This window comes from Clinocottus analis, unplaced genomic scaffold (assembly GCF_023055335.1).
Source record: "Clinocottus analis isolate CAN_PGR_092001 unplaced genomic scaffold, fCliAna1.0.p SCAF_10, whole genome shotgun sequence".
NCBI lineage: Eukaryota > Metazoa > Chordata > Actinopteri > Perciformes > Cottidae > Clinocottus > Clinocottus analis.
Window position 1 is genome coordinate 8,940,803 of NW_027175821.1, and position 15,232 is coordinate 8,956,034.

A 15,232-nucleotide genomic window follows, 5' to 3' on the forward strand; every position below is an offset into this window, starting at 1 on the left:
GTGCAGATTGTAGTTAGAGTTTTGCACATGTGACTCCAGTTGTGCCCACTGTCGTTTAGCAATCGAAAAAAACTGTAAAATGAACCCTTGCAAGCCAGATTCAGAAATATAGAGGCCACTGTCTGGCGCTGAATTATAATAATACATGTCATTTTTCACCACCCAATAACTCAACCGAACTTGAAGGGGCCCATGGGGAAGAAACCTTGGTTTTCTTTAACGTATCAGGTGAATTCAAACATGCACCACTGAGGATTGTTCTCTCCTCCTTAAACGTGACTATTGTGGCGGCAAACCTTTGTATCCTTTTTACCTGTTGTTTGACAAAATGAATGTGTAACTGTGTGTAACTGCAAATTAGCCATTTATTTCTGTTTCAGATCCTGAGCAAAAACAAACACATTGTCCCGCTTCTCCTTCAGTAATTTGAGGGATCATTTGTTCCGTGTGTGTGTGTGTGTGTGTGTTTTTCCAGGTTTTGCTTGATTGTGTGCATGTGCATGTGATTAGAGGGCTATCCACAAAAACAAATGAGCTGAGGCAAACTCATCCATGACTCCTGGTCACGACAAAGTACAAGTGAATAAGTCCAGATCACACAGCTTAGACTTTATTCTGACTCACTGCTGAAAAATACCAGACTACTTTGACACCAAGATACCAATGAGTTATTTTAAAGTGATCCCCTTTTAAAAAACCTAAACAGAGCTGGCACTCCTTGATGCTTTTGTTATAACATGCTGGCAAGATCTACTGTGAAAACTATAGTTTTGCCAAGATTCATGTTCCTGTTGCAGAGGACGCCTTTATTATGTTATTGGCATTCTTAGCAGTTTAGAAGACTTCACAAATGTACGGAGAGGGGGGGGGCAAGTCTCGTCAAAAAGGTCATGGCCACAAAACCTGTACTTCAGCAATACTCCAATAACTCTGCTCTGATAACAGCTGTCAACACGGCTTTCTTAAAAGTGCAGCCATTTCAGTATTCCAATGGTTTGACAAAACATACAACTATGTCACAGATTTTATGTCTAAAATACAAGTAATTTCAAATCCTCTTTGCAATTCTGTTACCTCATGTTATATTAAAAACAAACATTGGTACTCCTCTTATGAGACCGTTAGCAGTGGTGGATTGTCTGTTTATCTTCAAGGACACGCTCAAAATAAATATTTATTAAATCAACAGATGCCTGTTTCACAAAGTGCGTCCACCATACCCGGTTATGTTTAGGTTATGTGGCATCGATAACCCCAGGGGTGTTGGTTGCAGCATTTAACAAACAAGGACAAGTCTGTTAGAAGAGTGGCACACTTGCCAAGTAAAGAGAAAACTATAACATCCAACAAATGTGTTAAGTTAAACACGTAATTCAGGCTGAAAGTGACAGTTTTAAATGTTAACTGTGTGAATGCGTAAATTACTAAAGCCCCAGACAGCGCAGTCATCTTCAACACTGACCAAGTTACAAGGAGTATTTGGGGCTGGATGGATGTAATATTATTTGGCAGGAGCTCTCCTCACTTTTAATTAGAGCTAATCATTTCCAGCTGGCGAGACACCACTCAACCATCTCATGAGCGCTGCGTTGTTGAGTTCAAGGCACATCGGAAATGTGTAACGCTAAAGCCGTTTCCTCATCTCAGATCTTACAGGAATGTTTTGTTTTTATTTTTCTAAGGCACCGAATCTTTTTTTTTAAAAACGCGGCATCTTTATCAATCAATCGTGTTAAAATATTTGTGTACTATTGGCCATCTAATGTGCATTACATGTTAGATTGGACTGGTGGGCACAGATGCGAATAACAGAAAGTTTTTTTCCACGTAATCTCAACTAGCAGCTACTTCCCTCTAGTAGTTCCAGGTGCAACACTCTTCGAAATTGTACATTTTTAAATAATTTCTATTCCCATTACCTCTTTAATTCCTGACCGCCTTTGGGGAGAAAACATCTACAAAATGTTTGTGACATCTTGTTGTGCTACTACCCAAAGACAGCAGCTAGCTGTTGTGAAGTGCGCCTGCTGCCTAACACTGTTTTGGGTGAATGACGTCTCGTGCGACCTGGAGGTGTTAGTGTCAAAGCCAAAGTAGTGGCTTTCTAAAATATATATATATAATTGTTACTGAAACCTGTCCAAAAACACTGTGGAAGCATCCACATGAGATAACCGTGATTTGAGGATGTGATCTTTAATATATATATATATATATATATATATATATATATATATATATATATATATATATATATATAAAATTTTGGGGGGGGGGAATTAATATTCGGGGCTACTTAAAAAACATCCGGGGCTTTAGCCCCTGGCTGGGCATCAAAGAGGATCATTCGTTTGGATCGGTGCTTTTTCCTTTTTCCTGTTTGTCTGGAAAACAGGCAGCTGGTCTGATGCTTCCCCCTCCTGCCCTGCTATTTATGTTCTGATCTTTTTACACTTTAAAAGTAGAAGCCAATCTGTATTGACTTCTACTTTTAAAAAAATCTGGGTTCAGACAGATTTCCGTAGCATCTGATCTTCTTTTCTCACTATTTCACTTTATTGCATTATTTTGGTGTTAACTTTAAAATAATTAGTATTTTTTGTCTCACGTTATGCAAATTGAAAAACATCTCCTGTGTTTTACTGTGGCTGTTCACAATTTTGAACACCAACTGATCTGAGCCTGACAAAACAAATATTGGAATTAAAGTATTGTATTGACACACTATGCAATATTTATCATGAACCCCATGCTTGAATTATTCCTCAATGCAGTCCAAATTACCCAGAGGTTAGTTTTTGAGTGAATATGTAATACTATATTTCATCACAGAGCCAAACCTATTCATGAAAACATTTGGAAAAATGTTTCTCTCTTTCTTTCTTATTCCAGTCGGCTTCAATATACAAGTGTTGTGCTGCTCAGGAGGTGATGAAGTGAGTACTATTTTCAAACTTCATGAATATTTTTCAAGATATCCTTTTTGTGTTGAATACTGGAACCTTCTATAATGTCCTGAGTTTACTTCCCCCACCTTTATGTCTGCATGCACATAGAGACAGCGCAATGTTTATAATAATGCCATCAGTTAACACTTTAAATTAGATGACGAAGGAAGATCTTTGATAATTCAGTCAATGTGTATGGGTTCTATTTAAGTTCTCAACATTTAACAGGATCATTGTGACCTGAACTGTCCTGAGAAATGCTCTGCTACTGTTTAACAAGATACCTGACCAGCTGTGGCCTGCACACCTCTCCTAATGTACCCACTTAGAGCACAACAGTGTTTTAGATATTATACTTTATCATACTTTCATGAATTCTGCCTCACCCTGCAATGGCCGTCGAGGTCTGATCCTGCACTATATATGTGCAGGCATGCTGATAGCATTGAATCCAAACAAAGGTTCTCATTCAAATGCATCGTCACGCCTCCATTAAGCGCCACATCGTAGTTCTAAGACGAACAAATGCAAACACTAAACGGGCATTGCTTAAGTATCAAATGTCATTAGTAGCCAACTGGTTTTGTGATAAAGAAGTAAAAGTAAACTGGTAACATTTGGCCCCATGGATAAGACAGATATATGAGGGAAGCATTTTCTGTACTTTGGGTAAACATGTGTTCCCAAAAGGCCCACACATTGCACACTCAACAACAGCCCCCAGCCATGTTGAATAGTAATGGATCATTTTCAGTTCTGTTTCTCTGGTTATTTTTTAAAAAACCATGAAGAGGTAGAAAAAAACATTATCCATGAAAGATGATCATATAAAATGATCCATGAGTTCTGTTTGATTTTGACATCTCAGCTTGTATTTGTAGAAGCTGATGAATGGATGAGGAAAACGTATTATTTCACATCTGGCTAAGATTTGTGGACATAGTGAACAATGAAAAGCTATTTTGTTTATTTGGTTAATGTGTTTCCAATACATTGATTTGCAATTATCTTATTTTACGTTAGGGCCGGACAGGTCCTGGTTCGTGAAAGTAAAAACCTTTTTTAAAGTGATTACTGCATTTTACCTTTTCTCTCTCTCTCTCTCTCTCTCTCTCTCTCTCTCTCTCTCTCTCTCTCTCTCTCTCTCTTTCTCTCTCTCTCTCTCTCTCTTTCTAATAATTGCTGGTTCAACAATCAATCTGGCTAAATTTGCTTTGTATTGATAGTGAGCACAGACATTATTCTTTATCACTAAGTTCTATTACACATACATCAACCAAGCGACTAGCAGTATTAAAGGTTCAAATCAAATCATTCCTGGAGGCAGCTCGGTAAAACTTGTTTAGTCAAATATGTCCACTTCATTTGATCACAGAACTCCTCTGTTGTTACAACAGTATGTCTCTGGATCGTAAGGTTGATTGTGTGTACTGTAATTCCTTTGAGAAACTTTGACGGTATCTAACACAGTGAGAATTAGCTGTTGAAAATGTATTTCATTTATTTGAAGAAAGCGCTGAGAATCCAACCCGAGGCAGGGAAGGGATTTACTTGTACTAAAAAAACACAAATGTGCACACACACACGCACGCACGCACGCACACACAGTCAACTAGAAAGGTGATGCAGTAAATGTGTGTTAGTGAGCGTGTGTCAGGATCAGATTCCACTATGCAAACACAATAACACAAAGAAAAATAACTATAATTGTTTGCAGATCCTAGATAAGTAAAGAAAAGGGGTAATTATCCGATAATAATGGAGCAGCTGAAAAACACTGGAGATGCCAGAGGCAGCTCCGGGTCCTCGCTGTGAATCCCTGAACACGGGGCTCGGCAGGACCGTGACCCGACTCTGCTGGACTTCATCCAAACTGCAGCTCCTAACAGATAATCAGCACTCACATCAGCTCTCACTCACACAGGAGAGCACTGCTGTGTGTTTTTGTATGTGTGTGCAGGAATGAGTGTCAAGGTAGATTTCTTGTGTCTGACTCCCCTTCCTTTACGGACTTCTCTCGAATACATCCGGAGTTCACATTGGACTCAGCAGGATGACGCAAACTCTGTCCAGACTGGTGGAGGAGATGTACATGACTCATTTACAACCCCACAACTTGAAAGAGCATGGCAGGATCAAAGGAGTGTGATGAGACAAAGCTGCTTTTGCTGAAACAAAAGGTGTCTGGACTGTACGTTTGCAGATTAGTGAGGTCCACGGAGATAAAAAAAAAGGACAAGTTTTCCTTTCAAGTAAGACACACGACACAAGAATGAATGAAGTCTCTCTTTTCAGCCGGCCTAAGAGAGAGTAGTTGTATATTTAATGTGTACGTTTGCGAGGCGCCCTTCAAAGTCTGCCACCTTAAAAGTGAAAGAGTCAGACATTATTCTCTCTTTAAATTAACAGACTTCAGGCAGTCAAGCAACATTTCTTTACTGCACAATCAATTGTTACAGAGCGACAGAAAACAGCACACATTCACACATTCAATAACACCTCTCGAGTGTGCATTCTGTCCCACTTAAGCAAGCATACAGACCACACACACACACACACACACACACACACACACACACTCTCTCTCTCTCTCTCTCTCTCTCTCTCTCTCTCTCTCTCTCTCTCTCTCTCTCTCTCTCTCTCTCTCTCTCTCCTTTGTAGATAACCTCAAGAAGCTAACGTTATGATCATTTTAATCCTTTGTAGTGTCTGTGCGTATTCAGGCGCCCACGTGCGGTTATATAACAAGTGACTAAATGCAATTCAACATAATGATAAACGTGTTAGCAGTCTGTAATACGATTCATTAGCATTCAACTTTGAGCTAACAACCTTTTTTTTTGTCAACCTTCATGTTTTTGTGTTCTTTACACAAAAACATCAAGAAAAAAGAAAAAAAAAACATAAAATGCATGAACATTGGACCCAGGAATGCTGAATCCTTCAGTTTATGCTTACTCTAGCATAAAGCCTGTGTAGTATGTGTGGTTACTGACCACACATGCTGCTCATAGTTGACATCAATGTTAACTAGATGGCCATCCTCTTCTTCACTGTCTTTGTTGAAACATTGTTACTTCTTTAGCTGGAACAAAATGGAGATACGCTCACAAAAACATTGCTCCAGCACCCTGGTGGGCCAAACAGTGCCCCTTTAAAACAGTTAGTATGCTACATGTTATGCTCCGTTTATGTTGTTCATCATTAATTAACTTTCAAAGTTCATCATCGAGGTGTCACCAGGTGACAAAAAAGAATAATCTTCTTTCGCAGATGCAACTTGCTCAGTTAGAGGAAAATCTCATACTGAGCTCATGATGTGTAGCCTGGCTTTGGAAGGCCATATATATAATATATATATATATATATATATATATATATATATATATATATATATATATATATATATATATATATATATCATTGTGAATCAATAATTAGAAATTAGTTCATTTTCAAGCCATTACAAAATGTCGTTCTTTCAACCCATCTATTCCAACAATACTGACAAAATCCAGTTGAAATGTCAGTTTGACTACAGTGGCGTGCTGTTGCACCGCTCTAACCCTTTTAGCATCAGCACCTTCACAACTGGTCTGCTCTCATCCAGGTAGTCCAGGGCTGGATTGTCATAAGCCAGCTGTGCCCTCCTCTGGGTGGACTCTTTCTGCGTGTTGACAGAGGTCGCCTGTGTTGCTATTTGTTCTTGTTCTTCTTCTTGTTCTTCTTTTCCTCCTCCCTGGCCGTGCTGGAACGCAGAGCTGCAGCAGGCAGTTGCCTTCGTGATGAGCCGGTCGAGCGGTTTGAAAGAGTGCATCCACTTGGGCAGGAAATCCCAGCTCTGGAGCTTCGTGGGCAGATGGCGAGGGCTATGGGCCTGCATCACATTCACCATGGCTATAAAGATGGTCACACCCAGGAATGGAGCCCCGACGCCAGCCATTACTCGCCAGCCTGCCAGCGAGAGGCCCAGCACTAGCGACGGCAGGAGCAAGAAGGAAAGCAGAAGATACAAGACTGCAAACCAGCGGTACTTGGCGGTGCGCTCACCCAGGACACGAGCCATCATTATCGGCAGGCGTGTGAAGGGAAGAGGATACCACAGCAGAATACCAAAGACGTTGAAGAAGAGATGACACAGAGCAATCTACATGGAGCGAGAAGATACACAGATGCAGTGAGTGAGCGCAGAAGGATGTGTGTTGTCACTATGATTTAATTCCTCAGGGTCTGCATGACCTGTTCTGTCAACATGTTACATTCAATCCGTTAATGACGCAAGATTGTTCTTGTTTTGACAGTTGTGTTTAAAAGAGAAGATTAACAAACAACTGTTTTCCCTGAGGCGTCCACTTATTCGCCTCCAGGTCGTTTATGCATAAATCCATGCTCTTAAGAATAATTTATCAACCATCTGATTGTGCACATCCCTTTTTGTGTAAAGGGAAAATATATTCATGGACTCCCTTAGTGTTGTCTTACTGTGTGTAAATTGTCCTCTAACATATCATAAAAATACGTTTTTCCTTCAACGTGGGAGGGCGTTGGTATCAGTGAATTCACTTTATTTGTTTTCTCTTTTTGCTGTGTGGCTCATGCCTCTGATAAAGCATTGGCTTACTTGTATGGCAGCTGCGAGCTTATCCCCCGGACTTGCCAGAGCTGCCAGCAGGGCTGTGGCAGTGGTGCCGATGTTGGACCCCAAAGTGAGGGGATAGGCCCGCTCCAGGCTGATCACACCAATACCTGAGGGAGACGACAGAAGCATACTGCATTAGAGGAAACAAGGGCATTAAAAAAAGATAATTAACCAGGAAATGAAAGTGGAATTCTTTGACTGGGATTACATTTCTCACAAGTAAAAAACAGAATCCTCCTCTTTTACAGCAATAAGTAGCGGTATAGATTCACAACGACAAAATAAATGTACTGGGGTAATTGTTGAGAGCCCTAAAGGCTGTTTGCCATCAAATGTTTTTAAAATTTGAATTTTACAAACTATATGGGTCAATTTAGATTAGCTAATGAGTGACTGCTTGACAACTAAAGTACCAAGCAGTCTTTATTTAGTTAAATATACTGAAATAGAAGGGAAATGGTTGCTCTCTGTTTTAAACGATACTACGATCTAGTGACAGCAGCAGTTGAAGATAAAGTTAAGTCTACCATAAAATAAACAGAAATATTTAATTAAGTGTATCCGAAGACTGAAAATCGTACATGTGTATTAGTCTCTTGCCTTTTAGCTTTTTTTTCAAGCTGCTTAATTACTCCGGTTTTAAATGAGACATGATTCCCAACTCACATTTATCACTGAGTAGCAGTCTGATGACTCAGTCATCATTGATTTTACATGCTTCATTTAGCCAGTGGCATACAATACCGTTATGCAACATGCTCTAAACTGCTCCACAAGACTCAATCAGTGGAAATAAGCATATCTATGTCCTTATTTGGCCTCATCTAGCTGGTTAATGAGATATTAGCAAACAAGGAAATGTAGGTATTCTCCCGCGGGTATGAGAACAAACTAATTTTGATTCGCCATTAGATACCTGCCAAGAGCAGTCAGGTGAGCTTTTTCTCAATAAACCGTTAACAACATACGACTGAAGCAGTGAATGTCTGTTCAGAGGTTGGTCCAAAAAGCAGTGGCCTTGGAAACAACAATCCCTTTTTAAATTACAGCTTGTGCTGTAGTTTTTAGCATTCGGCGTTCTCTATCTTCCACAATAACTTAAAAACAAAGTCATCACATGTACTAATATATGTGTAAAAGATGAAATTAGATAATCTGAGCTCACAAATGCAACGGCAAACCTCAAATGCCAAAAGCAGAATCCAGACAAGTAACATGATTGATATCCACCTCTGCACAGTGCTGGCCCACTTAAGGACAAAATCTGATACTCTGCTCAGTTAGAGTCCAGTTTAATAAGACAATACAAGAGACTCCCAGAGGGTTTGCACCAAATGCAACATGGTGAGATGAGAAGAAGATTCACATCAGTCCAACTTGACTGGGCCGAAGCGAGAACTGCCCCCGGACTGTATACAAGACTTTCTTAAAGATCACCCAACACCAAGAGGAGAAAAGTAAGCAAATTTAAAGTTTAAGAGTTGTTTTACTCTACACGACTTCTAAATCACAAAGAAAAATTGCGATGACAAACTATAATGTATAATAAACAAGTATAATTACATTTGGATTTTGTATGTGAAGTTGAACTAACAAAAGTGCCAAAGATTAGTCATCAGTATGCTACAAATAAGTGTTCAATTTACCAGATGGTATTTCTGGAGAGAGAATAAAGTGCAGGACAGCTGCCAGGGATCAAACCGTTGTTGAACTCACATATCTTTCATATACTGTAATATCTAAGTGATGCTGCCACAAGTTTAACACTCGCACTGAGGTGATGACAGCACAAGGTTAATATTGTATTATTCTGTGTTTTACAGCCAAGGGTATTTTAAAATGGTTCGGCCTCCTGTGTTCACTGAGGTGGGTGGTGGTCCAGAACAAGAAAGATAGAACTTATCCAAGAGACTAAAACACAGTGTGCATGCTGCATGCCATTAGCTGAGAATGTACAATGTTTTAATTCAAGCTAATAGTACAAACAACACCGTAAGACAAAGAACAAAGAACCTTTGTCAAATATATTTTTTTCACTACTAAACTCATTGTGTGTCTCCAAGTGTTGAAGGTTTTTTTTGTAGAAAACAATCACATGGTTTCGATATTCAACCATAATATTAAATGTCATTAATTAAATGGCCTTCTAAGCTGAATCTGTTATTTTTCTTATGACAGATGTTGGTTTCAGATAACAGTTTGGTGAAAGCAGTGTTAGTGGATGGCATCATATTTCATGAGTCTATCGAAAGATAACAAATGTATGAGGTCTTAATATCAGAAAACAACTACATTATGTAAATGTTTAGCTCTTAGCAACCTTCTTAGTGGGGTTATCACCATATATCTGCATGTTCAGTATCTGGTCTGCCTTAATCACATATTCCTGTCATATCTATTTTGTGCACATGGGTTTTCGTGATTTAACTCAAATTCTGTTTCACATTATGCTGATGAGTTTTTACTTCTGCTTACAATTCATTGTCTTTTCTGGGTCATCCATACTTGTACCTACACATTTCTCATGTTAACACTTTATCTTATGATGTTGTAACTTCATTTTTTACAGAATGTTGTATATCATCGCCACAATTTGTAGCTCTTGTTGCAAAAGCATATTTCACCCACCTACTAGAGGAGTCATGGCTGAAGTGAAGACAGAGCTACTCTGTACCACAAATGTTACCCCTGCACCCACAAGCATGGCCATGTATCCTGACAGCCACCCACACGGATAAGGCAGGTCTGTGGAGTTAAAGAGAGGAGGGATGAGGTTATGGGACACATGTATAACACATCAATGCTTGTATCATATTTGCGAGCTTATTCGTGTAATTTGCAAAGAAGGTTTTCTTAGTCATCATGGAATCAGTTGCTCCATGATGACCTATGTCAAACCTCCAGCAACTCAAGAGAAAGCCTACCTGTGTTGACGACTTTATGGATGACCTTTGCAACCTGGCCTTTAAGAAGAGAGTTGAGCAGTTTAACCAGCAGCAGCAGACAGGTACAGAGGACCGCCAGAGAGCCCGCCAGGAGAATCAGGCCCACTGTTAGGTCCGACAGTCCGGTGGACACAAACAAATGCCTACCTGTAGAGTGAAAGCACCACCATTCATCAGATAATGACCTCACAAATATACTATACTGAGAGATGTATACAAGAAAAGCCCTGTCTATTGTTAAGTTTGAACTCACACTTTATTGAAGATTGGGACATGCCAGGACTGCGGCTGCAGTTTGCAGCGCTCACATTGGACTGTAGATAGATAGAAAGAAAAGAAAAGAAAAGAAAAGAAAAGAAAAGGAAAGAAAGAAAGAAAGAACCATCTGTGATCAAAACACAAATTTGCAACACAGTTCACTGGCAGCAGTGCTATGCTCTATTTGGCGCCAGCGTGTGACACAATGTGTCTACATGTGCAGGAGACAGCAGTAGAGACAGAGCCATTACCATAACAAGGTCAGTCTGGCACCATTCCTTCACCAGGCTCCTGTTCCTCATGTCCTCATTCCCCATGGCGATCCCTGTGATCACACACTTGTCTAGCTAAGGGGGAAATAATGAAGAAATATTCGTCTCATGTTTTCAGTTCCGTGAGTTAAAGAAGAGAATGGTTAAAGTATTCGACCTGCAGACACTCAATCACATCTTCCATGACAGCTGTCCAAGACACTTAGCACAAATAACTGACTTGTTTGTTAGGCTCCGCCTCCCTTATTTTACAGTTGCGATACCGATCACACTTTCCAGTCTTCTGCTGCACATATGCAGTTTGAAAATGATAGACAGATGTACCACTCAATTTAAAAAAAAGAAAAAGGTTTGCCAGCCAATATGGCAAGACATTCTGACTCGTTTAATTTGATTTAGCTTCATTGATTTGAGGTTCCTGGTATCGTGCATGCTGGTTCCCCTGGTATCGTTAGTGTTATTAGTAACACCTGTTTGATTTGTTTCCAGCTGACTTTGTTTAAAATCTAAATCTAAAGGTCTAAAGATATTGCTAGTAGACTGGAGCTGAAGCTGCATGTAGCAGACAAAAATGTATTGTCCTCACTCGTGATGATCAATGAAGACATAGAAAACAAGATTGTTCTTGCATTGCAATGAAGGGCCAATTAGTCCTTGCATTACAGCTACAATAAGAAGAAATGTGAATCAGACTGCAATTTCATTCTAAGATTGCACTGACTGGCTGTTTAGATTTTAACTTTTAAAGACAACAGAAAAAGCTTTTAGAAAGATGTCTCATCGAAGTAAAATAAAACACTATCTTGGGTTACATTGAGGGCAAAAATCCCATCATCCTCCAAACTCTTCAAATGCATAGCATCGCCCTCACAACAATAATCCAAAATTGGCCAGTCCCGCCTAGTCACAGTTGTTCAGCTATGATTGGACAATCTGTTTGGGGGAGGGGTTTTGACAAATGTTAAAGTTACAAAAATGATTCACCTCTATGATGAGCTTGGTGACTGGCTCGGTGATGACCTTGAGCATCTCAGGCGCTTCCTTTCCTGGTTGAAGCTTGAAGCTGGTGACCAACAGGTACGACAGCTGGGACATGAGGCCGCTCGCCGCCTCCAGCGGCAGCAGAACCAGCACTGACAGCCAGTTGAAGCAGTCGTGGATCGTTGCCCCAGCAAAGGCCCTGCAGTGGGTCGAGTTATCTAAGTTCAGCCATCAGCATGATCAACTACTCAAAATGATTGCTTGTTAATCTGCTTTTTTAATAGCTTGCCTTTTGGGGATGTGTCTGATGTAATGGGTACTTTAGTTTTGACTCAGTGTGTGAGTATATTACAAAAGTTTAATAAATTATATTTATTTTACCAGACACAGATTAAGCAACGTGCCATCTGTTCAGTGACGTACATTTTCATGCCAAAGGGTTAGTGTTGTGAAATTAATGTGGATTGGTGCCATTATTGTCACTGTTGTAGAAATAATGCTTAAACTGAGGCTGAAGCAAAGAGGCAGCGAGCAGCTGCTAATGTTCTCCCTTCACCCTCCTCTGTTTTCTCCTCTGTCCTTTCAGCACTTTTCCCTGCGTTTCTCCATCTCCCCACTTATCCTCTTCAGTTTTCCATTTCAATCTCTTCTTCAGCCTTCCCCTGCACTCACCCTTTGCCCCGTTCTTCACTCACCGTTGAAACTCGGTCCTCTCTGCAGCTTGCATCATGGCTACTATGGTGTTTGTGACTGAAGTCCCAATATTGGACCCCATGATGATTGGAACAGCCGACCTCACCTCTAGCACTGTGAGGTGAGACCACATAAACGTCTTACGTGTGCGTAATCATTCTTAAAACTATACATGCAGAGTGAAACAAAAACATTGAAATGGATCAATTTCCACAATGATTGAATGGTGATGCATCACACACGTAAGAATATGATACATGACCTTCTGCGATTCAGAATGCAACCTGAGTTTTAATGGCGATGAAAGGGGATCGTTATTTTCTGTTGAGTGGAATGAGCTTTGTCCTCGCATATGTTCATTGTTGAGAATGCCTTTTAATGATGATGACCCACGGGACACGTTCACACATGCATTGCATCTCTTTTTGTCTTTGATAATAACCAATAATCGTTCTCCTTTCTCTCTTACAGAAAGGATTCAGAAGCACAGCGGCAGCTTCTGCATACTGATACCATTCACTTTAAAAACTGTAATAAAAGAGGGAATACTGCTGCTCACTAGAAACAGACGGTTATAACCTCACCATGTAATGGTTTTATGAGGCATTATAAACTACGGGATGAGATGTTGGGAGACTACGGGGTGGGAAATTGTTTGATTTCAATATATCTCATCCCATTCTGATCTGCTAAGGTATAATAATTCTCAGATGGTTTATACAAATGGCCACTGCATCCATACAATCTCAAAATGTAAAATCACACATAAGATTAAATTACAACTGTATTAATTTAGTAATTTTAATTAATTAAAGATGTGTATTAAATGCGCTATTTATTTGTTATTGCCAGTCTGTTCTGTATTTAATTCAATTTGACTGTTTTTTGTTTTTGTAATGTTTTTGCACGCTAAATATATATAATATACCAACATACAATGTCTCTCAAAATAAATGAGGCCAACCTGGACATTTTTCTATTTAAATGTCATGTTTAAAACCTAAAAAAACTTGCAGTTCAGACACACTTTTATGATCCTACTCACACCCCGAGGCCACCAGACTGACAACAATGGAGGTGGAGGTGGATGAGCTCTGGACCAGCACCGTAACCAAGATCCCCACCACCAGCCCTGCCACAGGGTTAGACAGCACCGCATTGTCCTGGAAAATGTCCCCTGCCACTTTGCCTGGTTAAATATGCCACCCACATACACAAAGAGACACACAAAATGCTGGTCTCAGATATAACACGATTGCCAAGAGCAATGTTAATCAAAATTCAAACCTCTTGTTTCCCCAAATGCAGAAAGGTCACCAGATGAAGCTTTGTGGTAAATTATGCAGCAGAGCCCGGTAGGACAGTGTGAACTGTTCTGCAGTGACTCACTTATTTGTCAAACCTCAACTGGCTGAGTCACTATCAACCCGCTAAGGGGGGCTGTGAGGGTTATACTTACCCCCTGCTAACTGGAAGGCAGAGCTCAGCGTGTCCAGGGAGCAAACAAAGAGGAACAAGAGGATGAGGAGGAGAGGGATCTTGGATAGATTGATAAGGAGCCGCATGGTCTTTTTCTGACTCACTGCTGTGGGCTGCAGAGAGCTATCTGTTGAAAACAACAATAAAACCAGGGCGATGCTTTAGCTTTATGCCCTACACTAGAGTGCAAAGTCATCAAAAAATATTTCACAGATAACACACCAATGTGGGGTATGTTTCTTGCCTTTATACTTCACTGTTTTTTTTTCTTCTTCTTCTTTTTTTCTGGATGAGAGAGTTGATCTCAGTAAGCAATCTCACATACTGTACAGAGAGCAAAGACATCTGACAGACTACATTACCCATATGCAGCCAAAAGCTGCTGACTGACAGCAGGACTTAGCCTTTGTTGCCCAGACTGTAGGATTCCACTGGCCCTGTGTCTGTGAGCATGTCCTTATCTAATGAGCATGTGGTTTGGCTTCTGTTGTTGTTACTTGCCTCCTTTTTCTTGAAGGTCAAACCTGCTGCCAACGCAGGACACAAGTGCAACATTTTCCTTCTAACGCCACTTTTTACCTTTCTGTTTCGGGAGTCTGTCTGTCTCCCTGAATGTAGGTTTGCTGGAGGGGTGATGGGCATTACGGTTATGGCCTTCAAAGGGGCTGCAGAGGTCAAGGGTGGATCCAATGCCAGACTCCCTGTCCTCCTCATGCGGTAGTTCGGGCTGTGAGAAGAGCTGAGTGTCGTACATCGGCATCCCCCCTCCTAAATAATAACAAAGATTAGACACTCAGGTGGGGAAGATCAGCTTTGAAGCGTCTCAAAGACATAAAAAAAAACCAGAATGATGGGAATTGAAGCCAATAAGTTTGTTACCATTGTAGTGGAGCCCTGTGCTCCGTCTAGACGACACTATAGTTATAGATCGAGATGACATGGTGCTTTGAATGCTGCGTAGAGACATAAGAGAGGTAATTCAAATTGACACCAACGTAGAGAGAACACATGAGATAA

General features: G+C 40.4%; 1 protein-coding gene across 1 annotated transcript; it reads right to left on the reverse strand.

Moving 5' to 3' along the window:
* Positions 1–6,440: 6,440 nt before the first annotated feature.
* Positions 6,441–15,155, reverse strand: slc34a1b (solute carrier family 34 member 1b). Its single transcript, XM_068585165.1, has 12 exons — positions 15,095–15,155; positions 14,795–14,980; positions 14,196–14,342; positions 13,782–13,925; positions 12,739–12,850; positions 12,047–12,242; positions 11,036–11,137; positions 10,786–10,846; positions 10,512–10,679; positions 10,216–10,332; positions 7,570–7,694; positions 6,441–7,095 (listed from the first exon to the last, which is right to left on the reverse strand). Exons 1-12 carry the CDS (start codon positions 15,153–15,155, stop codon positions 6,484–6,486), a joined length of 2,031 nt encoding a protein of 676 aa, XP_068441266.1. The 3' UTR covers positions 6,441–6,483.
* Between the last annotated feature and the right edge of the window lie 77 nt (positions 15,156–15,232).